Source organism: Brienomyrus brachyistius, chromosome 1, assembly GCF_023856365.1.
Source record: "Brienomyrus brachyistius isolate T26 chromosome 1, BBRACH_0.4, whole genome shotgun sequence".
In the NCBI taxonomy this organism is placed as follows: Eukaryota; Metazoa; Chordata; class Actinopteri; order Osteoglossiformes; family Mormyridae; genus Brienomyrus; species Brienomyrus brachyistius.
The window spans coordinates 5062280-5087929 of record NC_064533.1 but is presented as its reverse complement, the minus strand read 5'-3'; the positions used below and the strand labels follow the sequence as shown (position 1 = coordinate 5087929).

The following is a 25650-nucleotide window of genomic DNA, read 5'->3' as shown; positions in this document are numbered from 1 at the left end:
GTTATATCCAATTCTTCGCTCAACTTAGCTAAAACTAGTAATATTCCAAATTATTCGTTATTAAAAAGGTAGCTGGCGATGTAGCGAACGTAACTTCTTAAGCAAGCACTGTTTCTGTGGCACTAAAATGAAACGAAATTCCACTGCTTTCAGTGCGCGCGGGTCCGAGCCGGATATTCCCGCCAATTAACAAGAGCTGACTGCTCGAGCTCCGCGCCTCACTGACAGTTGCGCGTGCCCAGGAGTCCATGCAAGTGTGCGGCTGCTCGCGCACGTACGCGCTCCCGAGTGAAGCTGGAGAGAGAAGACCGGTCGCCGCTTGGGGAAGGAGGACGACGATATGAGCTCCCGCAAAGGTAACAAACTCCTTTTGTCACGCGTGTTGCCGCCTGCCTAGAAACTCTTTACTTTAGGGGGCTGCCATGGGCATGTGAAGCTCGTGTTGTATTTTATCTTCGGGGAAGCAGTGCTCCGATAGGAGGCTAACAGGCTAACTGATGCATTCTCTCTCTATCTGGCCCTCGTTCTGCTGTCGGACTTGCTCCGTGTATGATAATCTTATCAGTGATGGCCATTCAGGCACGAAAGAGGAGGCCGAAGGGGAAAAAAGACAAGGCAGCCCAACAGCGAAGGTAAGCGGGGCGGCGGTCCGGACGGACTGCGGCTGTCACGGTGTTTTGTTTCCGTGCTTATTCCTGAAAAAATTATTTCGCTGAGAACACAGTCACTGTCATGCTGTCAGAGCCGCTCTGGACATAAATGTAAATTTAAGTGGACATGTATGAATAAAAGTGAGCTCTGGTTGGCTGCTCTAAGGTTCTGTTTGACCATCACACCCAGGTCTTCAGGATGGCCGAAATGTGCCGAGTTGGAAGTTGCTATTGGCAACGTCCCGCAACCCGGACGTGCTGCCTGTAGTGCTGATGTAACGCGTGTGTGTCTATTTATCTGATTGTGCTTGCATGTGTACGTCTGTGGATGTCTCCTTCTCTATGATCAGTTCGTATGTTTCTGTGTGTATTAATGTTTGTGCCTGCCGGTATTTGTGTGTGTGTGTGTGTGTGTGTGTGTGTGTGTACATTACATTGTGAGAACCAAATGTCCCCACAATATGATAAAAAACTTGTCATTTTAACGTTATGGAGACCACTTTTTCGCTCTCCACAAGCTGGAATTCAATTTTATAAAAATCTGTGATTGCAATAAAAAAACTAAAAATGTCAAAAGACTATTCAGCTTGATTACTTATGGTTAAAGTTAGGGCTGGGTGGGGTTAAGGTTATCATTGTTGGGATTAGGGTTTTCCCATAGAAATAAATGGATGGTCCTGACAAAGACATGAATACAATTGTGTGTGTGTGTTTGGGGGGGGGGGGGATTATGTTTATATTATATTGTGAGGACCAAATGACCTCCACAATGTGATAAATACCTGTCATTTTGACATTGTGGGGACTATTATTTCAGGTCTACACAAAGATCTAAGAATTAAGTCAAATAACTAAAAATGCCAAAAGATGTGTATTTTGTTTGATTACTTATGGTTAAGGTTAGGGCTGGGTTTATGGGCTGACCGTCTGAGGCAGTGTCTGTCTCTCTTAAAGTCTAAAGAAGAGTACTGCTCTCTGGGGCTGGTCCTATACAGTGTCTGTTAGGGGAGGGGTGTTCCCTATCATAGCAGGCTTATGTGACAAGTCTGCTAGCATGCTTACTGTAATGCTAGACCAAGAGATAGGTGGGTGGGCTTTGAAAAGTTGCCTATTAAATCTGAATTGGTGAACTGCAGCAGATGCATGCGTGTTTGAGGCATGAACAGCTCTACTGGGTTGCAGTGCTCAGTATTTCAGTTAAGGGGTGTAACAATTGAGTGCTTTGGCTACACGTCACGCCGTCTTCCTGTAGCTGATGTTCACACAATTGATGTTCTGTGGAGTAGAGATCGTATTCCATTGCAGGATAATTTTGGCCTGATGTCATATAAAAGCCAGTAAGAGTAATTTTAATGACGCAAAGGCACTTCCTTCAGTGAGGCTTATAGTAGCACGTTGGCCATGGAATATAGTGAAATGATCTTTGTTGCCTAAGAATTGGCTCTCATGGTATTCTGTTCAACGCTTGTATTTCGCTGGAATAAGTGTTGCCCAATGTCATGTACTGGAAAAAATTGTTGTTCTGGCATATGTCCCAGAAAACAAATTGTTTAGACAGACAGTAGTGTGAGAATGGATGTTGATGCTTTACCTATCACTCATAAATAACTCATGGTTATTTTTTCAGCAGAAAATGGCTTGTTTTAACCAGGGTCCATTCATAGGTCTGACTTTTTTTTTGTGCACATATATGCAATGGAAGGTTGCTGTTGATGCCCTAATTAAATTGCGTAGACCTGTTGGCTTCTGTGCTCACCTCTTCTGCTCATAGAACAGTGTCAATCCATGTCCTTTAATTTAATTAAATGTCATATGTCATAAAGTCTTCCCTCGCTCACTTGCTCTCTGAATGATGGATCGCCTTGGTATTGGATTGACCCAGACTCAGGCTCCTAATTTAAATAGAGACACACAGGCTGGATGAATCCCTCAGGAGACTTTCCTTGGGACCTGAATGAAATGCAGCAGCATAGTAGTGATGGGCTATATGCATGTGGCTAGGAGACAGCCCTGAAGCAGGGTAATGCCAGTGGTAGAGCCGTATTTGTGTGACAGGACCACGTTTTGCAAATACTTTGAAAACATATTTTGAAGCCCAGTTGTGAAAGCATTTATGGCTAAACAGCTTGGCGTTTTTATTGTCCACTTAGTGAAATAAAGCCATGTGAACTATAGGAAATCTTAGTTTATTTTCCCAGTACACAGAATAAAGGTGGGGCATATTGCATACTTATAAAGAGGAATGAACTAAATTCTGGCATAACATGAACCGAAAAAAGCCCATCTGGGACGATCTTATGGCCAAGGTTTGTGAACTCATATGTCAGTGATGTGTCCTGGAATCGAAGGGAGTCACATTGTATAGGACAGCACACTTCAAAAGACAAGAGATCAAATGAGGTGGGGAACAATGGAGCTCTTTCAGCATTCCCCATCAGTGGGTGGGGATGAGGGGGGGCTGCATTTGCAGAGACTGGCCTGGGTTGTGTTGGGGTATTACACAGACCAAAGGAGTGTTGTCCTCTGTAGACCCTTGTTTGTATGTGTTGGTTATATGTGTCCATTTGGAGCTGCATTAGAAGAAACATCATTGGATGACATAAGTCAGTAAGCAAATAGTAGAAGCTTGAAAGTCACTATTAGCTGGTTCGTATTAGCTGGTATTTTAGGCCAAGAACTGGCAATTTCGATCACTTTTGGTCTACTTATTTTCTTGGTTTACCTTAACTAGTGATTGGACATTACTTTTTCTGGTACATTAGATCACGCTGAAATCTAAAGCATGTGAAACTGGCGTTCTTGGAGCGGAACTGTCATGACTGCTTGAGTTTAATTCCACATTTTTGATGCTTGTGTTTATACTTTATGTTTGTGTGATACCCATGTCCTTTGCTGCGTTTGATATTGATGACAGTGATGCTGTTGGCTTAACTAAATTGAGGCTGCTCACTGTTTTTTGGCCTTTGTGCCATAGAAACTGCTGATTAGAATCAACCATTGTTTGGGGTGGCCAAAGGGTGACACATTAGACGGTAGAGCTCTATTTATGCCCTCCAGTAATATTTTAAAAGTGTATTTGGTCTGGTATGTTTGATGACGAAACTGCCCTGACAAGGGGTATCCTGTACACTGTGTCCTCTTCTTGAGCTCCAGCTTTGCGGGGTGTGTGATGATTTTAACCATCTTACTTATTTAAGGATCCTCACCTACCTTATGAAGAAACATCAATATGTTTGGCACAGTCCCGCTTGGCTGTCTCTTTGTGTACTTAAGTTGCACCTTAACTGCCTTGTGACTCAGTACAAAGCCTGTACTTTTCATTCATCTGTGTTTATTTTGACCTCTGCACCCTTTCACTTGCGATTCATCAGATGAACCCAACGGACAGGTAGACTTTCCCGTTTGCTTCTGTGTGGGGAGGCATGCATGTTTGTGTATGTTTGGTTCTGATGGTTCTCCTGTGCACATCCTCACCCTGCATGCTGCCAGTACTCAGCTCAGATAGTAGGGTGGGGCTGGAGGGGAGGAGCATTTACTAACCTCCCTGGGATTTCTCTTCAGCCGCCTCTCATTGGCATGTTCTATCTGTGTATCACTGCACTCTGTCTCTGGGAGAACCTTTAGCTCCTCTGTAATTTGAAGCCCTCTTCTCTTGGCCTGTATTGATTTTTTTATTATTTAATTTAGAGGGAGGGTGTTTAGCTCAGTTCTGACATTAGAGTTAGAGCTCATTCTAGGGTGTTGTCTTGTTGTGGTAGCATACATTTTAAGCCAGCGTTTGTGTAAACATTCCTTCAGTTTTTCACATGATAATATATTTTCGGAAATGCTGCTTCCGTCTGTTAACGCTGGTCCTTGGGGAGAGACAAAAAGATGGCAGGATGGGGACAGTCCCAATAGGGTGACTGCAGGCCTTGCATTTAGATGGGCCACGGATGATAAGTGGACAAATCGCTCCATTTTTCTTTCAGTATGGACAGTGACATGGGTTTGTTTACACAGACTGACAGTGATGGAGGCTGACTTCTGATGGCGTGTGGTAAACCTCAGCCAAAGGGTTAGCCCATGTTGATGTCATATGCTATCTTCCAAAGGGTGGAGCGGTTATAAAGTTTTACATAGATCATGTTTAAGCATTATGCTTTGTGTTTCCTTACCTATAAAAGCAATTGCAGAGACTAAATGGGTGCCACTTTACAATAAGGCTACCCTTATAAAGACTTATGAATAGTTTATAAGCTGTCTATTAATTGGGTTGTTACACTTTGTAAATCATTACTATACAATTATAAACCAGTTATACCACAGTTTTCTTCTTATTAGTGAGTTACTACCATTTCTAAGTGGCAAAGGGTAGCCTTATTGTAAAGTGGTACCACTAAATGTTGTTGAAATACATCAGTAGTTAGTGTCTCCTGTTAACAACAGCATGATTTGTTGTCACAGTTAATAAAAAAAAATATTATTTTGCAATGCATTAAATACTTATTGTGTATATATTGCTTTAATGTCTAAGGCCATTATTTATTATTAAAGATTTAATTTTAAATTAGCTGTTTCTTAAAGTGTTTTCATGTTATTCTATATTATACACCCATTTCATAGGGTTTAATTGTGATTAAAAACATAGCAAAACATAAATTATATCTTGTGTTCTGTAGTGTCTGTATTCTGCTTTTGGTATAAAGGGAGGTGGTTTAGGTTCTGAGACTTATTTTATGGTAACATATGTAGATGGTAATATAGATAAGTAATTCACAGTAGATGGTAGATAAACCTAGTTCACATAATTCATTGAGTGTTGAGTTTAGCTTTCCTTCAGCAGTAATTTTCTGGACACTTTGTCATCTGTTATGTGTTACAGATTCCGTAGGAGTTAGTTAAGTTTTGTACTGCTAAAATGAGCATTGTGAATCTGTATCAGAGCAAAGCAGAAAGACACCTTCCAATACAAATGTGTGATATGCCCGTACATTTATAAATGCAGTAAATACAGTGTGTGTCTCGGTAGGTTAGGACACTGTGCCCGTGACAGGAAGGTCGCCAGTTCATCTCCAGTGGTCGCCTTTGTGATGTCACAGTTGGGCCCTTGAGCAGGGCCATTAACCCTAATTGCTCCAGGGACCGGCTAACCCTGCTTTCTCAGATGTACGTCACTTTGGTGAAAAGCGTCTGCTAAATTAACAAGCTCCAGATAGCTCTATCCTGACAAGCTATGCAGTTTTATCCACCGTTTCATTTATATAAAAGTCCTTATTTGCAGTCGTAAAGGGTGCTTTTTGTGTGAGATCTCTGCTGCCTTGAAGCGGTTAAAAAAAAAAAAAAACAACCCGAAATGAAACCCTCTTAATTACGTCAGTCATTCTTTTAAGGAGGTTGAGACTGCAGCTAAATCAACAAAGCAGAACTGAGCTCTCTATTCTGAAAGTGAGAAGTACTTCCCTAAGTCTCTGTGATGCCAAAACAGGGCACTGTTACAGTTATAGTGTTTTCTTTATATCGCTAAAAAATGTCATGACAATAATTAAACAATAACTTATTTGAAGTCTTTGTTCCGGCCATACCTTTATCAAGGTCTCTTTTGTTATTTCTTGTTTTCTTTGTCTTTCTGACTTTTGTCTAACGCATATGTTTGTGTTTCCGTATCCTCCCAGCTCTGTCTTCTGGTCAGTGTCCCATAGCTGTAAATAATCTGCTCTTCGTTAATATTTACCCTCCCAGAATCCCCAAGCTGCCGAGTATGACATGATGGCCAGACTGAGAAAGTACTGAGCTTTATGTAGAAGTAGAAAGAGACCACTACTTAGCCCCTTGTCTCCCTGGCATGGACTTTAACTGGATGTACATTGGTGTGATGTTCAAAACAAAGTACCTCAACATGCAGCCAATATCAGGCACTGGATATTTTTTCCAGTGTTCCTATCAAGTAGAACAAGGTGCAAATGTCAAGGGGAAACTCAGTTAGTCTAAATGAAATGCATCTAGATGTAAGACCGAGATTCAAATAGCTTTATTGTGTTTGAAATTAAGGAAGGGGCAATGTTCCTGCAGTTTATCGAAGTGTTGTTTAATGGAGATGACTTTTACACATCGGCTTTCGGTTCTGTGAGTTTGCATGTCTGAACAGGTTTTCATCTCTGCTTTTCTTGTAAAGCCCTGCATTTGACCAGCAAAACCAGCATTTTAAGGAAAGATTACTCATTATTTTATACTACTGTTGCCTCATAAATTTACCCAACATTTCTCCAAGTGTATTATCTCTTACATTTGTTGGTGGTCATCTGAAAGTAAAAAAGTAAAAAACAGAAAGTAAAAATTAGTGCCATCTCTTGCTTCTCCTCCCATTTGCTAGTCAACCTGCATTATATGTTGTGGCAGAATAAATACTGTATACAAAAAATATAAGAGAAGTAGATCAGTCTGCCGCGCTTTCAGCTACCTATAGCTCTTTCATTTGTCTAACCGTATCGTCATACAAAACCCCATCTGTAGTCTTTCTATGTTCATGCTTTTTTTAATAAAAAAAAAAAGTAACAATAAAAAAAAACTCAAAATAGTGAGGGCTAGTAAACACCAGCTGGGTTTCTACTTAGTGGAACAAGAAGCTTTGTGTAGAGTGTCAGTTGAACACTCATGCCTTTTCAGTGCTGATTAGATGCATGTGGCCTGGTTTGACCCAGTCAGGGTTGGGTTAGTGTGCCGTGACGCCTTCACACTGACCTCCGCCTACATGTCTTTGTGCGTATTTGTGTACCCCCTGTGGCTTATGGCAAGCAGCCGAACAACTGTGACACACACACACACACAGACAGAACAAAACCCCTCTGCTAATACTGTTTGGTGTGTGTTATTGGAGAACAAATGTGCTAATGGGATCAGATTTTTGGTTAGTTTCCTGTCCTATCAATCTCATAATTCTGTGTGGTGTGGATGTGGACACGCTGGAAGGATTGAACGCAGGGGTAGTGGATTTATGTATTAACTTTGTTGTTGTGTGTGGGTATGTCTGTGTTTACATGTGTATAGGTATATCTGCATCTTTGTGTTTATGTTCGTCTGAGTGCACACATATTATTCAGTCAGAGCTTTGTGATTTATGATGGAAAGCCTTAAACACACTGGAATGTTCCCATAGTACTGAGCAGGCAGCACACCTGCCTCTTTGAGTGACAGTTAAGGAGTTTGTTTTTCCATTACATCACTTCCTGCAACAGGCTAACACTGAGTTGATTCATATCTGCAGCTTCACTTTCCAGAGGGAAAATGCTGTGGAATGAATGAGGCTGGAATGATCTGCAGGGTCTCCGTCCCTGTTCGTGTTCTTGTGCATGATGGTTGTCCTGTTCCTCTATAAAGTGAGTTAATCCTGCTGGCCGTCTGTGAAGTGGAGGGATGATTCATGTGTACTGATCCTAATCCTGCTGCCAACATGCTGCTGCTCTCTAGATGAACACTGTACCTACGCTGTAGCACACTGTAGGTGCGCTGCTCTGACCCTCACACGCAGCACTGGTGTTGTGCTGTACACACCATTTTACTTCCTGTGTAAAATAATTTCAGTGTGGAGGTTTATGACTTTCTGGTACGTATGTCATTCTCGCTAATTGTATATGGGTATTTAGAGTTGGACCAGGTGAGGCCCAGTATCTCACAGTAGCAGGCTGACTTGGGAGAAACTGTTTTTACAGATTTATTCTTGCCATCTGGTGGCAGCAGACATAGACAGAGGTATGCGAATGTTACATTCTTACATGGTGTTATAGTGGCATAATGTGAACTATCGACCATTATAGGGGGGGGGGGGGGGGGGGTTCAGGTTTCAGCAGGGCGGCACCAGAGAGAGGTGTGCTTTTAGCAGGACTGATGGGCCACACCACTGGGAACCTGGTTTAGACACTCCGTCCTGAGCATGAGTCAGCTGGCATGAGTCACACTCTTCCAGGTGATACTAGTATAAGCTAGTTCCTTAATGTTGAAGTTGCACACATTTGTAGGGAATATGGCTGTTAGTTTCTGAGCCCCTGTTGTTTAAAAATGGATTTGGTTTGCTAACCAAAGGGTGCTCCTTGTTTTGAAAAGGTGTTTCGTAAACGCTGCATTTTGTGTGCAGTTCCCTAGGCAGACAAAAGAGGGTGCAGTGTTACCGAAGTGTACTAAGTGTGCTGTGGAAGTGATGAGGCAAAGTAATGGGCCATCTTTTGTGTGTGTCTGTGTGCATGCGTGCAAGCACACTCGCCAGTGTGTTTTGGAATACGCTCTTTCCCTTTTGGCAACACGATCCATTCACTGTGGTAACGTAATATGTGACGTGGTAACTCCATTCCCTTAATTGTGAGAAAGAGACATAGATGGCCTTTTCTTTAATCTTTAATTTTTCTTATTCGTTTTCTTACTCTGCTGGTTCTTAGCTTTCCTGCAGGCGCTCCCTTTTCATCCGCCTCCAGCCCCACCTCTGCCTGCTGTTCTGACTCCCTGCTGCATCATCAGCACTGCCATGTTCTCGCCCTCCCTCTCTCGTTCTCATTCCCTGCTGTTACAGGGTGTCGTTGCTTTGCTGAAGTACTCCACTATGCCTCTCTCTCTCACCCGGCATCACTCGCTCTGCCTCGGTCAGTCTTTGTTTGTTTTTTCGGCGCTGAGCTCATCTGTGGAACTACATTTTTCTTTTTTTTTTGCTGCCAATGAAAGTCCAGTGGGGAGTCCAGGTGCTGGACTGACCCCCCCGTCACCTAACACGCACACACACTCACAGTCAGACATGCATACACACGGACACCTATGGCATTCAGCTGGATGTGTCATAGAGCTTCTGTGTTTCTACATCTGTCTCAGCATACAACCAGGTACAAAGTCGCTTACTGGAGAATATCAGGGGGAGGGGGGCTTTAGGCTATTCTCTCATTACAGGTTGGTTTTGCAATGATGTGACTGATCATTTCATCTTAGCCAATGGTTGTTTGACAAGCTGGTGGTCCTTTGGCATCCTACACCGTTCATCAGTCCACTGTGCTTCCATCACTCACTACCCAGCGTCTAGCTGGGGTACATGGGTGTCACTTCACATGTGCCTTTTTTCTGCACTGGTCCATTCATCACCACAGGCAGCTTCCCAACTCTGGATGCGATACTTTTCCCAAGATACGTGGGCTGGGTGAGCCAACGCTCGTCTGTCTCTCTGGTCTCCAGCAGGAAAATGTCCAGGTTGTGCTCCATAAGTGAGAGACTGATTCTGTCTAGGGACATTTTATAGGACTGCATAGTGGAGTAACGCCTCAAGGAATTAATCAGCAAGGTTCGTTCACATCATAACTATAACTTTCCAAATTGTGAGGCGGGGGGCTGGAAGCTACGGGCACAAGGCAGGGAAGAACTGAGACACCATATCTGTTTTTCTTTTGGATTATAGAGAACCAAAAAAAAACAGCTGGTCTCTTAATGGGGAGTGCTCTTTGTCTTTCATCTAAGTGGAGCTTGTGTTCCTCAAGACAACTTGAGCTGTTGAGGCAGCTGCAGCGATGGGCTGGGAAATTCTCTAGTTGCTGATCAGTTTTTGAGGCCTTGCAACTGCTTGTATAACATGCCGTGAGCCTTAGGTTTTTGTGTGAAGGTTCTTGTGGGCGTCAAAGGAGAGAAGGGTTTTGTCGTCTGAAATATCCGCATCATCGAGGGATGCGTAACATTAGAAATCCAAGCACAGAAATCCACTTTAGTGTGATCCAGTAGTTACAGAAAAAGTATAAGCATCGCAGATGGTGGAATGGTCAAGCTGTTGACTCAGGGTAATTGACCAATACGGGGGTAGGTTTTCCGGTGTGCACCCTATGGTTATGGCCTTCAATGGAGAACTGACAGGATTGTGTGGGGAATGGTGGACAAAGAATACAGCGTGAAATACACAGTGTGCATAACATTTGCTCTAGGTCAGCGGTTATCGGTTTGGGTCACAGCAAGTTCTGATAGGGTCGTGAGGTACAGTTGGAAACGTAAGCATTTTAAAACCAGCAGGCTCCTATGCTGATCCATGATCAGATTTCCCAGACGCAATCCTAGAATTAACCTATATAAACGGGTCATGGGTCTGCAACTGTTTGCCGCAAAACTACTGAACACTCAGCCAATCCAAGAAGCCAAACCTCAGATACTTAATTAAAAATTCACCGGCACAACCAATCAGATTCGTGCAATAGATATCGATTGGTGTAAATTGCAGAGTTCACTGTGTGCTTGATCATAGCGTTAATATAAGCCTATACTTGATATAGGGTCATGAGTGAGTTACCTTACCATGATGGTAAGAACTGGGTCAAGGTGCAAAAAGGTTGAGAACCAGACCAGAATTGTCAGCAGGTGACACGGCAGTCAAAGGGCAGGATCAAGCTCCTTTCAGGAATCTTCTTAATTGGATAACCCTAGCAATAAAATAAAACATATTGTTGTCTAATGTAGAGACTCATGGACATCAAAAGGTTGGAAACACCTAATCCAATCCAAAGGCCTTTGTACTGGGGAGCCAGATTCAGATATATGACTGATAGGTCCCTGCCTAATCTGTGCCTATACTATTTCACTGTTCAACGAGCACAACATTTTCTGTAAAATACACGGTTTTTGCAGTGTGTCCTGTCCCTAAAACACCTTCAAATGGTGTCTCACATGCTGCATCTCTAATTTGCCCTCATCTGTCAATTTATTAGACACACCTGCCTGTTAACACATACGGTCTGTTTCTCCCAACAGCAGATCATTTAGCTGTAACTCAATACCTACAGTATACAGACAGGATCAACAGTCAGTGTGCGGCTTAACCATCAGAATGGCTAAAATGCCTGATCTAAGCAATTCTAATGTGGTGTGATTGTGGTGCCAGACATGGTTCTTTCAGCATCTCAGAAATTTCCTGGGATATTCAGACACTGCATTGTCTAAAGTTTACGGGGAATGATGACATAAATGTCCCTCAGGACATGAAAAATATCCACTCAGGGACAGTTCTTTGTCTAAACCATCTTTTTAATGAGGGTGGGGCAGAGAAGTATGACTGGACTCGTTAGCGTTGCACTTCCTGCTAAGTTTATCAGCTCAGTACAACAGTGGTGTGCAGAAAGGCTTCTCTGAAAGCATAACTTGTCCACCCCTGAAATGATTCTGGAGGCAAAAGTGGACCCTACCAGTTACAAGCTAGGGGTACATAAAAAGTGGTCATTACGTGTATAATTTGTATGAATACTTGTCTTTTCTGCTGCCATGTAGCTCCTGTAATGAGGCTTGGGCAGTTATGATTGATTTCAAGTCATTTAAGGAAAAATTGGAATGAAGATTTTAAGATTAAGAACAATAATTTGTAACGTGAAGGTTGCCAGTTCATATCCATCCATCCATTTTCCAAACCACTTATCCTGCTGGGTCGCGTGGGGTCCGGAGCCTATCCCGGAAGCAATGGGCACGAGGCAGGGAACAACCCACGATGGGGGGCCAGCCCATCGCAGGGCACACTCACACACCATTCAGGTCACGCATGCACACCTATGGGCAATTTAGCAACTCCCATTACCCTCAGCATGTTTTTGGACTGTGGGGGGAAACCGGAGTACCCGGAGGAAACCCCACGACGACATGGGGAGAACATGCAAATTCCACACACATGTGACCCAGGCGGAGTCTCGAACCCGGGTCCCAGAGGTGTGAGGCAACAGTGCTAACCACTGCACCACCATGCCGCCCCATACAGTGCTAACCACTGCACTACCATGCCGCCCCATACAGTGCTAACCACTGCACTACCATGCCGCCCCGCCAGTTCATATCCCGAGAGGGAATGTGATGCATAAATTATTGTTGTTGTTGTTGTTTTCATCAGTAGTAGTAATGCATGTAAAATGAACTGCGTAATTTATTTTAAATCCTACACATTCAGAATAAGAGAATTAAAGCCAGTGTCTTTCATGGACTCACTGCTTCAGAAGAACATCACCTGAGCTTTTCAGCAAAGTAGCCCGATCAGTAAATCACTCCCACCTGCATAAACCAGATGTGGCTTTTGTTTTTCCAGTGATTACTGTAATAAATCCACTGAGTCATAGAGTGAGACACTGCAGACCCCGCTCCCTCACAATGCGATGATCGGACATCCCTAGCTCAAAATCTGTGAACTCGAGTGAAGCCCATGAAATCCTAACTTACCCTATCTGGTGATTCTGCTGACTACATATGTGCAGAGTCAGTAGCCATTCGGAATAACTGATAAAGGGGTTGGGGAGCCTTTATCCACAGATGCAGGGTACCGATTAGGAGCTTGTTTACTTCTGCATGTTATAGACACATAGACTAGGACTCAAACATAGATGCTGAAAGAAGTTAGCTGGTCCTGGAAAGGGCAGGCCGTGCTCCTCTGCTTTGGCTTCTGCCAGCTTTCATGTGGGACCGAAACCTGCACATCTGTGGTCATTATGCAGAGTGATAGGGTCTGAGTGCTGGACAGGAAAGGAGCCCTGAAATTATGCTGAAGCAAGAAGGTAAAGTGTAACACTGTAGAGTAAGAGCTATAAGAGACATACAGGGAGGCTGAGATGATTTTAGCTTTCTGCGTTCAGTGCAGGATCATACATTTCCTCCCCAAATCCAGTGATGTACACAGTCCCAAGCTAATGGAGGAAACAGAAGAATGCGTTTAGCTCCAGGGTGAGTCTCATTCATTATTTACTAAGTGCAGCCTTCTCACCTGGGAACCTGTCACGTCTCAAGTGGAGATGATGTTTGATTAATGTTACATTGCCTTTCTTCCTGTTAATCTCTTGTGGTCCATGAAATGCTCTCTGTATCCCTCTCTTGTGGAGTCTCACTGACAGCATGCGTATCCAGGCCATCTGTAGGTGAGCACTGTGATCCGCTGTTTGTTGGTCCTCTTCGCTTTGTTCCCTTCCTATGGCCAAAGTGCGGCTCTGCTTGTTTTTTTCTCTTTCCCTCCTCCGAAGAAGTTAGCCACACTCACACAGAGCATCATTGCTTATTCATCACCACAGATGCTTCGCTGAGCCTTAATGGGGTATCATGTACCTGGGCGTCGCCCCACCGCCATCAGCCTGAGGACAGGTGCTCCTGGGGAAGCAGCTGTGGATGCTGTGTGCTGCATTTGTCTCTGCATGTGGGCAGTGGAAGTCTGGAGCACAGGCTGCTACATGGGGTGACCACTGAGCTCTAGGAGATGGACAGAGCAATGGGGTAGAGTAATGAATGAAAAAGAGACGATTTAGGGGATAGTGATGTTCTGATTGAGATGAAAGATTGAAGGTGGGATATGGAGCTGGTGTAACTACGCTCTCTGTATCCACTAATGAGGCCCCACTCATGTGTCTATGCTCTGTAATGCTGCCCCCCAGTGGTCTGTATACAGCATGTTTTATAGCAAAACCTTTCATGCATTGTGTAGCTGGTAGTTGCTGGTACCAAGTACCCATCACAGAGAGTTATACAGAGTGTTAGAGCTGGGTGTGCAGAGAGAGCGGACACATGGGGCAGTACTGAGTGGCAGGTGAGGTGAGTCTGGGGAGCTTTGTAGACTCAGAGGCAGGGATGCTGGCTGGAGAGACCACAATTTGTCATGTGCCTGTGTCATTTGGACTGTACCACCTGCTCTGTTGTAAAGGAGGGTTCCTGGACTTGAAGTCTTCTTGTTATTAATTTTTGTATTAAATTTTGCTGTTCTGCTGTTGTGTAACCATGACGTTTTGGTGGGGTAGAGGAAGTATTGTGATGTGTCATGTACTATAAAGCGAGCTGATGCAGAACTGTGTGACTGTGAAATTCCTGACTTTTGTTCCCCCAGTATGTCCTGGTTTCCTAGAGCCTTGTCAGCCTGGTCTGTGGGTGCTTATTGCATCCAAAATCCCATACACAGGCCTTGCGCTGCCCTGGACACACACATGCATTCATACTCACAATCAGTAGCAAACGCTGTGTCAGCATTCAGTTGCTGTGTTGACACTTTTAATTAGAGGGACTCTTCTCTGGTGACGGATGTTGGATGTAGAGTCGAAGCGGCCCGCAGGGCCCTTTCCGGGCTGTGTTTTCACCAGTACACTGCCTACCTGTTCCCACCATGAGCCATCGAGAACACACACTGTGTAAAGAGCAGCTCTGCAGCTCTGAGACAGGCAGCCCACTTCCATGTGGGAAAATGGAATCCAGTTATCCACTGTAAACTGTGCGGGAGCTTCCTGTTAGGTCTTCCAGTTAGACATACAAGCACATATGTCTAAGCACCCAGTATCATGGCAGCAGTATGGGTAGAGAGCCCCCCCTCAGTATCATGGCCACCATAAAGGGAGAGAGCCCCCCCAGTATCATGGCCGCCAGTATGGGGAGAGAGCCCCCCCAGTGTCATGGCAGCAGTAAAGGGAGAGAGCCCCCCCAGTATCATGGCTGCCAATATGGGGAGAGAGCCCCCCCAGTATCATGGCTACCGTAAAGGGAGAGAGCCCCCCCCAGTATCATGGCTGCCAATATGGGGAGAGAGCCCCCCCAGTATCATGGCAGCAGTAAAGGGAGAGAGCCCCCCCAGTATCATGGCCGCCAGTATGGGGAGAGAGCCCCCCCCAGTATCATGGCAGCAGTAAAGGGAGAGAGCCCCCCCCAGTATCATGGTCACCGTAAAGGGGGAGAGCCCCCCCCAGTATCATGGCCACCGTAAAGGGAGAGAGCCCCCCCAGTATCATGGCCGCCAGTATGGGGAGAGAGCCCCCCCAGTATCATGGTCACCGTAAAGGGGGAGAGCCCCCCCCCAATATCATGGTCACCGTAAAGGGGGAGAGCCCCCCCCCCAGTATCATGGCCACCGTAAAGGGAGAGAGCCCCCCCAGTATCATGCCGCCAGTATGGGGAGAGAGCCCCCCAGTATCATGGCCGCCGTAAAGGGGGAGAGCCCCCCCCAGTATCATGGCCACCGTAAAGGGAGAGAGGCCCCCCTCCATTATCATGGCTACTGTAAAGGGAGAGAGCCCCCCCCCCCAGTATCATGGCTACTGTAAAGGGAGAGAGCCCCCCAATATCATGGCCACCATAAAGGGAGAGAGCCTCCCCAGTATCATGGCCACTATAAAAGGAGAGAGCCCCCCCAGTATCATGGCTGCCAATATGGGGAGAGAGCCCCCCCCCAGTATCATGGCCGCCAGTATGGGGAGAGAGCCCCCCCAGTATCATGGCAGCAGTAAAGGGAGAGAGCCCCCCCAGTATCATGGCTGCCAATATGGGAGAGAGCCCCCCCAGTATCATGGCTGCCAATATGGGGAGAGAGCCCCCCCAGTATCATGGCTACCGTAAGGGAGAGAGCCCCCCCAGTATCATGGCTACCGTAAAGGGAGAGAGCCCCCCCCCAGTATCATGGCAGCAGTAAAGGGAGAGAGCCCCCCCCAGTATCATGGCCACCGTAAAGGGAGAGAGCCCCCCCAGTATCATGGCCGCCAGTATGGGGAGAGAACCCCCAGTATCATGGCAGCAGTAAAGGGAGAGAGCCCCCCCAGTATCATGGCTGCCAATATGGGGAGAGACCCCCCCCAGTATCATGGCAGCAGTTAAAGGGAGAGAGCCCCCCCAGTATCATGGCTGCCAATATGGGGAGAGAGCCCCCCCAGTATCATGGCCGCCAGTATGGGGAGAGAGCCCCCCCCAGTATCATGGCTACCAATATGGGGAGAGAGCCCCCCAGTATCATGGCAGCAGTAAAGGGAGAGAGCCCCCCCCAGTATCATGGCTGCCAATATGGGGAGAGAGCCCCCCCAGTATCATGGCAGCAGTAAAGGGAGAGAGCCCCCCCCAGTATCATGGCCGCCAGTATGGGGAGAGAGCCCCCCCAGTATCATGGTCACCGTAAAGGGGGAGAGCCCCCCCCAGTATCATGGCTACTGTAAAGGGAGAGAGGCCCCCCCCAGTATCATGGCTACTGTAAAGGGAGAGAGCCCCCCAATATCATGGCCAACAGTATGGGAAGAGAGCCCCCCCCCCTCCAGTTTCATGGCCACCATAAAGGGAGAGAGCTCCCCCCCCATTATCATGGCCACCATAAAGGGAGAGAGCCCCCCCCCAGTATCATGGCTACTGTAAAGGGAGAGAGCCCCCCCCAGTATCATGGCTGCCAATATGGGGAGAGAGCCCCCCCAGTATCATGGCCACCATAAAGGGAGAGAGCCCCCCCAGTATCATGGCCACCATAAAGGGAGAGAGCCCCCCCCAGTATCATGGCTGCCAGTATGGGAGAGAGCCCCCCCAGTATCATAGCCACCGTAAAGGGAGAGAGCCCCCCCAGTATCATGGCCACCGTAAAGGGAGAGAGCCCCCCCAGTATCATGGCTGCCAGTATGGGGAGAGAGCCCCCCCCAATATCATGGCCACCGTAAAGGGGGGAGAGCCCCCCCCAGTATCTTGGCCACCGTAAAGGGAGAGAGCCCCCCCCAGTATCATGGCTGCCAGTATGGGAGAGAGCCCCCCCCAATATCATGGCCACCGTAAAGGGGGAGAGCCCCCCCCAGTATCATGGCCACCGTAAAGGGAGAGAGCCCCCCCCAGTATCATGGCTGCCAGTATGGGGAGAGAGCCCCCCCCAATATCATGGCCACCGTAAAGGGTGAGAGCCCCCCCTGTATCATGGCCACCGTAAAGGGAGAGAGCCCCCCCCAGTATCATGGCTGCAGTATGGGGAGAGAGCCCCCCCCAGTATCATGGCCACCATAAAGGGAGAGAGCCCCCCCAGTATCATAGCCACCGTAAAGGGAGAGAGCCCCCCCAGTATCATGGCTGCCAGTATGGGGAGAGAGCCCCCCCAGTATCATGGCCACCGTAAAGGGAGAGAGCCCCCCCAGTATCATGGCCACCATAAAGGGAGAGAGCCCCCCCCAGTATCATGGCTGCCAGTATGGGGAGAGAGCCCCCCCCAATATCATGGCCACCGTAAAGGGGGAGAGCCCCCCCCAGTATCATGACCACAGTAAAGGAGAGAGCCCCCCCAGTATCATGGCCGCCAGTATGGGGAGAGAGCCCCCCCCAATATCATGGCCACCGTAAAGGGGGAGAGCCCCCCCCAATATCATGGCCACCGTAAAGGGGGGAGAGCCCCCCCCAGTATCATGACCACAGTAAAGGGAGAGAGCCCCCCCAGTATCATGACCACAGTAAAGGGAGGGAGCCCCCCATTATAGCAGCAGTAAGCGGAGAGTGCCCCCAAGTATCATGGCCACACTAAGGGAGAGAGCTCTCACCCCCCAGTATCATAGCAGCAGCAAGGGGAGAGTGCCCCCAAGTATCAATAAGCACAGTAAGAGGAGTGAACCCCCACCCCCCAGTATTATATAGCAGTAGGGGGAGAGAGCCAGCTCCCCCCCCCCCCCCCCCCCCCCACCGCCCTACATTTCATGGTGCCAGGAAGGAGAGAGAGCCCCATCCCAGTGTTAGGGCAGCAGTAGAGGGAGAGTGCCCCCCAGTATCATGGCCATACTAAGCGGAAAGATCCCTCCCCCGCGCGTATCATGGCCATAATAATGGGAGACAGCCCTCCTCCAGTATCGGAGACCCCCCTCTAATATAGTTGCAGTAGCCCCCCCCCCCCCCCCCCAGCAACATAGCTGCAGTAAAGGTGAGAGTACTTCCCCAGTATTATGGCTGCAGGAGGGATTTCACTGAGCCACTACCTTACAGTATAACCACACCTATCTAACACCTAGTCTGTAAAACTGCCTATCTGCTGGAAGATGGACAAAAAATCCAACAAAACATATCCTCAGATGGGAAAGAGACAGGTGGAGGCAGGGGCCGAGGAAGTAGGAGCTTGTGGTGGGGTGGGCAGACAAGGAAATGGGGGCCATTTGGTGTTACCCTGAGCGACAGGATGTGGTAAGGCGAGAGGGAGGAGCATGCAGGGTGCTGGCCCTTCAGACGGAGGTGCTTTCGGTTTCTCAGTGCTCGGCTCCTCCTCCTTCTCCTCCTCTTCGCTGCAGCCAGCCCCTGTTTTTCCCCGCACTGCGAACAGGCAGTGGTTCTGTCCTACGTGCTCGCTGCTCTGTTGTTGTGCAGAGCTGCAGCTACCGTGCTGAGACAGGGAGGGAGAAAGGGAGAGGGAGAGAGTGAGCAACAGTGAGAGACAGAGAGAGCGAGCGAGTGAGTGAGAGAGGGAGGGAGAATATTCAGGACGGAGCGCCAGCAATTGTCTGTGCATTCTGCCGCCACTGAGAAACCAGCAGCAGCAGAGAGAGAGAGAGAGAGAGAGAGAGAAAGGAAGAGAACTGCAGAGTGAAAATTCAGAGAGGGTGAAAAGGAAGTGAGGAAGGAAGAAGGCGATCGGAGGCTGCTGCTGCGTCGCTTGACTCGCACGCAGCTCTGTTGTTCATTGTTGTTGCTTTTTTATTCTCGGAACGCTGTCGTCCATCCTCTTCAGCAAGCCAAGGGCTGAAGCCGGGGGTGTGGGCAGCGGCCCCCTCTGACACACACACGGTGTGGACTCGTCGAAGAGGGGTGACGCCAGAAAGAAAGTGGGGGGGGGGGTCCTCATTTTTCCGTCCATTGGTTGTCGCTCTGTCGTTCGGCGGCGGGCGAGAGGTCCCCTGACTTCTGATGTCCCTGAACTCTGAGAAATCCTCATCCTCGAAAGGTAACTGTGCCTGTCTCCTTTGCATCCATCTGCTTGCCTGCGTTTGTCATTCTTGTGTGCCGCCGCCCCCCCCCCCCCCCAAAAAAAAAAAAAAAACACCACTCTTTGCTTATCTTTCTTATTTCTACCCTTCGCATGATCTAATCTTCTGTTCATTTCGAGCATTACCATGTTCAGTATGTGGCAGGGAAGGGAGACGAGGTGTGTCTGACATACTGTAGTTTCGCATGATGCCAAAACATGGCCTACATGCCGTGTGCCACTTCACAGGGCAACCAGCATCCAGGCTCTCAGTTATCCTGTAGAGGCGAGCTGTGAACCAATCAGCTTCCATAATAAATACGCTAAACCAATGAGCGGCAGTATAACATAGAAATGTGCTGCCCTGCTGCTCCCAGTATTACAGACAGGTTAATGGGCAGTGAGCCAGTGACTTACATGCAGCCTCAGTCTGAACTGGACGCTGCAAATCCCGGGCTATGCCCGCCCACTCCCCCCGATATACTGAAGTGACACTGCCCGTTCGATCGAGGTAATCATAGTGATGCATGTCACTGGCACATGCAGTGCTGGGAGAGGCTACACATGCCCAGCACCTGACTATTTGCCAAGTATGAGTCTGCAGAGCCAGAGGATTCAACCTGGCACTGAGGAATATATAGGGATGGGCAGGCAGGGCACAGGGACAGAGGGTTATTTACATGAAGGTTATTTAAACGAAGAGCTCCTTGTGTGTGTGTGTGTGTGTGTGTGTGTGTGTGTGTGTTGTGTGTGTGTGTGTGTGTCTGTCTGTCTGTCTGTCTGCCTGTCTCCCAGGACACCTGCACAGGAGGTTCAGAGTAGGGTGACCACCAGTGACAAGCAGAAGCTGACATAAACACCATAGTCTGCAGTTTAGACTGTTTCTGCTATATGAGCGGCTTTTTCTGTCTTTTTATATCTACATATCTACATTCAGGCATGCATGTTTCTGATTTTCTCTGTGTGTGTGTGTGTGTGTGTGTGTGTGTGTGTGTGTGTGTGTGTCCCACAATGTAGTAAAAACCTGTTTCTTTTTTTGGAAATTGTGGGGACCATTTTTCAGGTCCCCACAAAGATATGTGAATGCAATCAAAAAAGTAAAAAAATGCCAAAAGTCTCGTATTTATGTTTGGTTACTTATGGATAAGGGCTGTGTAGGGGTTAAGGATGCCATGTTGGGATTAGAGTTTTCTCCATAGAAATGAATGGAGAGTCCCCACAAAGATATAATTACAAACCTGTTATGTATGTATTGCATTGCATTGTGAGGACCAAATGTCCCCACAGTTTGATAACACCTGCTATTTTCACATTGTGGGGACAATTTTTTTTTGATCCCCACAAAAGGAAATTCAGTTTATAAAAAATCTTTCACTGCAATCAAAAAACTGAAAATGTCAAAAGTCTTGTATTTGTTTGGTTATTTATGGTTAAGATTTGGGTTGGGTTAGGAGTTAAGGTTGTCATTGCTGGGATTAGGGTTTTGTCCCTGGACATGTATGGATGGTCCCCACAAAGATTTGAGTACAGGTCTGTGTGCGTGCCCATGCATGTTTTGTGTTTACCTCATTGTGGGGACATTTTTTGGTCTTGTAAAACTCTGATTTAAATCAAAAAACTAAAATTGTCAAAAGTCTTGTATTTTGTTTAGTTCCTTATGGTTAATGTTAGGGTTGGGTTAGGGGTTAATCCCCATATTTGGGATTAGTGTTATGCCCATAGAACAGAATGGAGAGTCCCTGCAAGGACATAGACACCTAATCTGTGTGTGTACGCGCGTGTGTGTGCGTGTGTGTGTGCGTGCGTGTGCGTGCACGCGCGGAAAGGGATATATACACATGTATGCATGTGTGTCGATCTGGCTGGTGAAATGCCAATGCCTGCAGGTGAGCCAGAATGACTCACTGTGTTTTTTACTGCGATTTCCAGAGCTGCCACTCGAACGGGCATCTGAGAGGGGGGAGGTTGTAATTTTGGAAGGGGGATTCATCAGCTGATGTACAAAACTGTCTTTCCAAACCACCCCCCAGCCGCCCAGCCCCCATTGTCCAGTTCAGTTCCTACCCCTAAACGATGAGCAATCAGAACAGGGCTTCCAACAGAGCCAGATGTGTCTAATTGTGATCGGAGGGATGTCACCTTCCATCTTCCAGACGGTTGCCTTGGTTATTCACACTGTCTCTGGGATAAGACATGATAAGACATGATGAATTGCCAGTTAATGAGACCTGAAGTGAAGCTCATCAAAAACACTCATGCCTGGGAGTCTAGGTCAGGTTTGCAGGTGAAGTGGCTGGTTTTAGACTGTCTCTGTCTGCTAACCAAGAGCATGTCCTGGGCTCAGCGGCAGAGTGCCTGGTAACATCCCCCATGTGCCAGACTGCAACAGCCATTCAAGCTTTGACCTACTCCATTCTATCAATGGGCAGACTGTGACTTAAATGTATGTTGGTTGGAGTCTCTATCGCTCCATTCGCCATTCACAGTTACACAACTTTCGGTACCCGGCAGTACAAATGAGAGGGTGAATGAGAGAGCGTGAATCCTTGTGTCCAGTGACATCTCATGTCACGTTTCACCACGTGGCTTTATAATCTGCAGGTTGTAACGCTGCCGTAAGATGGAAACTTTGGTGATCTGGTACGTTGCTGAAGACGATCAGACTCTGGGAAGCTGACCCTATGGCCTGTAATGGAATCCACGCACTGGTATCACCGGTAGTCATGTGACCCTGTTCCTCTACCTGATACTGCATGTAGGAAATGAGATGGTGAGGCTTACAGGGTGCATGACTTTCAGTAACAGCAGCAGCCTGTTACTGAAGTAGTCTCTCATAAGAGGCAGCCAATCAGCAGTCAGCCTTTATTCCAAAGAATTGCTGTTGCCCTTACATTGCAATGGCTCCCACAGAAGTAGTAGAGTAAAGTAGAAGAGGCCGTTTACTGCATGTGGTCGACTATGTTTAAACACGCTCTCCTCTGGGACTTCCTTTTTCCCACACAACAACCAGGAACTTTCTCTCCATGCCCTGTTTGCATTTCATCCTGCTCCGAGTTTAATTACCTGTTTCTGTTGGCGCAACTTTCTGTGATTGAGGAAATCTTCCTGCTCAGGGAACAAGACCAGCATTAAGAGGTCCAAGGAGTCATTCCCATCTGTCCACCCAACACTACTGGAGCTCCATTCACCAGGAAGCTGTTTTTACAACATGTACGTCTGGTGGTCTACAGTGATTTGTGAGCCAGAAGAATCGAGGGCATGGCTGATGTAGATATGACATACTTGTCTCTGGTGCCCCCCATCTGGGTCAGGCCTCCATCTTACACATGTACTGGTGGCACACCATCCAGCTTACGGCTCATCGCCCGTTACTGCCACTCCTGCTTCTTGAGCCTGCTTCTCAGGGCAGTTCGCGGGAATGATGAAGTCTAGAATAGCCCAGAATAGTCAGTAAGTCGGAAGTCATGGAATTAAGAGGGCGGGTGGGTTATGGGTTGATGGTAGTCTTGGGAGGAACTTATCCCAATGGAATTTCACGGAGAAGTGGAAAGATTGAGGGCCAGCTCAATTCTTCATTCTAATTTTGGGAAGACGGTAAGCATTGGGTCCCAGCTGCTCGTTAGAGCTGTAATCTGTTCTAAAATCGCATTTTGTTTTTTTTTTTTTTGGCCCAGGAATGACAATGATGTTTGTTGCTCTAGCATCAACTCAAATTGCCAATCTCAAGTGAAGATTCCTGGCCTAACAGTCCCTTGATCTATTTTTTCTATTTTTGATCTATTTATTTTGGTTTTTTTTTTTCCTTTTGGTGGGATCAGCAAACTCATCTGCAGAGGCTGGTGCAATCCCTCCAGCAGCCTCTGAGCCGAAGGAAAACACACCAGCCTTCACGTCGTCCCAGTTTAGGATCAAACAAGTGCAGCGACGTGTCTGAAAATCACCCGAGACTTCATCTCAGTTTGTTTATCTCTCTGTGCTTTTTTGTGCTGTCACTCCGCTCGTTTGTAATGATCGTGTCCATGTTTTCTTTTCCCACATGTGTCTGCATGCGTACTGTATGTGCCATCTGCAGTCTCGTCCGCATGACTGCATTTGGCTGTGTGTCATCAGCTGGGTTTCACACCAGGGTGTGAGGGAGCCATGTGACCATCATGGCAATTCCCGAAACCCGCCCCACCCTATTACTGTGAGGTTATATTCTAGCGGCATCGGCCGTCTGCTCCTGTCCACATGGATCGCAGTGTGTCTCGCTCTGAGGTGGCACTGGGGCTCGCGCTGAGAGCACTCCGACTTTGGAGGCACAGGGCACTGAGAGAGCAGTGCCGCAGGTAGGGGGCTTTCTGGGTAAACAGCTTACAGGGTATGTGGGTATGAGGGGTTAGACGAATGCAGGTGATAGAGGATACCTAATATATGACGAACTTAAACTGTTTTTATTCAGGACTCGAAGAGAGGTATAGCTATAGTTTCTTATTATGATTGTCAATAAGCTTAAGCAAAAAAGGAAAATGTTTACATGTATCACAACTGATGAGGGTGGAAGAGCACCCCCCCCCCCCACCCACTGGTATGGCAACCTCTAGTATTTGGAAACTCACCAATTTCAGAGAAAAAGACAGGTCTGGAAGCTGTGTATGTGTTTCGTTGGGGCTGAATTAGGTGGATTCGTTCACTTCAGAATCAATGGGATGTGACCGCGATGATAATCCGTGTGTCATAATCAGCGTGCATGCGTGGTAACATGAGGCAGGGCGGCCAGCGTGTAGGCTCTGCACAGTGACGTCAGCAGGACTGGAATAGCAGTGAGATCTCACTTCTCCATGCAGACTCTGGCGGGGGGGGGGGGTGGATTGTGTGAGCTAGCAACCTACCAGGCAGGGGAGAGGGAGCAGAGCTGGGAGGCAGGGAGGCTCTCGGAGCACGCTGACTTGTTACTGCTGCATAATCCAGCTTCATAGCTCACATCTGATGCTTTTATCTAAAGTCGCAGTTCTCTCCCACGGACGCAGCTTGACATTGAATCGGGATGTCCGGATGTCTTTTTTAGCTAGTCTGGTGCATGAGGTTACTGGACATGTCTTTACAAGACTGCCTGTTCTGGACCATGGAGTGCTAGGCCACCAGGCATGAAAATCATCCGTAAAATATGTCGCATTTCTAGACACTAGCAGAATAATATTGGACCGGTGCTCGGAAAAGCTGATGCGGCAGCCGAGTCAGTATGGTGGCATTCGTGGTGAAAGAAACAGGCTTACTAATATGCCATTGTCTCTGCAAGACTCACAGGCCGTGCTTCTCCTGCGTGATGTCCCCATCACGTCGCGCCCTCGTGTCACCGGCCGTCTCTTCAGTGCCTCTAAATGGGCTTGGCCAAGACACCAGGTCAGATGTGAGGCTGGGGTGGGGGGCTGTGTATACCACCTTCCACACAGCAGCGCACACACTCTACACTGTCATCCATTTATTATTCTTTATATAAAAATAAATAACCAGTTGACACACAGAGACATGCAGATGACTGTGGTAACATTTCAGAACAAATGGAAAACAATCATTAAATTCTCTGCTTTGTTATGCTAATGAACAGTCGTACCAGTTAGCCAGTTAGAGTTAACTGAAAGTTACCATGTAGCGTGTTGGGTCAGCCTGTGGTGAGCTTGTTTCAGCCGGTCGACAGTTAGCGAAGGTCACACCCAAGGAACGAGTCTGTGTGGATACCGGTTCCTGTGAATTTGCCCATGCAGGTTAGTGCAGGCATGCCGGGTGGCCTGCCCGTCGACAAATCACAAGACGGTGCTGCTTAGGACATACCGCAGAGCTGTGCGGAGGGCGAGCGGGAGGTGGGAGAAAATGTGGAGCCCCGGTGTCGAATGCCACGCCCCTTCGCTGTCTTCCAGCACACAGGGCAGTTGTTTATCGGCACCGGCGTAGCGCCTCTGAACTCACACTGAAAGCCAGGTCGCGTTCACCATGACGGTAAATGATGAGCCGAGCAGAGGGGGGACACGGTTGCAATAAAGATGAAGGACCATTGAAATGAAAGGACGTCCACTGAATAGTGATCACTATATGGTCAGTACAGGTGATTAGAGCAGAAAGAGGCAAATAAAAGATTAAGGCCTGATATTAGCCCGCCCTCTGTGTGGAGTGCTGATCTCCCGCTCTGAACGGCTCTGGTACGCTTGGCTGCTGCGTAGGCTGCGAGGTTCTTATCTTAGTAGGACTTCCTAGGGGGGCATTCTGGGTAATTTGAACAATTTAAAACACTATATATATTATTTAAAAAAAAAATTAAATAGCCCAGCCTGCCATGAGCAGAGGTGAAGCCAGCACTGTGTCCATCCTCCT

At 47.3% G+C, this 25650-nt stretch overlaps 1 protein-coding gene across 5 annotated transcripts in view; it reads left to right on the top strand.

Annotated features, from left to right (window-relative positions):
- The first annotated feature begins 218 nt into the window (after positions 1-218).
- Positions 219-25650, top strand: part of LOC125728122 (SRSF protein kinase 2-like) — a 39772-nt gene continuing 14340 nt past the window's right edge. Inside the window, exons 1-2 of one of the 5 annotated variants that reach the window (XM_049005413.1) lie at positions 219-356; positions 566-632. In XM_049005413.1, the coding sequence (XP_048861370.1) occupies positions 341-356; positions 566-632 (83 nt within the window). In that variant the 5' untranslated portion in view covers positions 219-340. Of the gene's footprint in view, positions 357-565; positions 633-21504; positions 22513-23120; positions 23631-24163; positions 24685-25650 lie in introns of those variants that run through there. The other 4 variants (XM_049005336.1, XM_049005293.1, XM_049005257.1 and 1 more) reach the window with 4 other exon arrangements.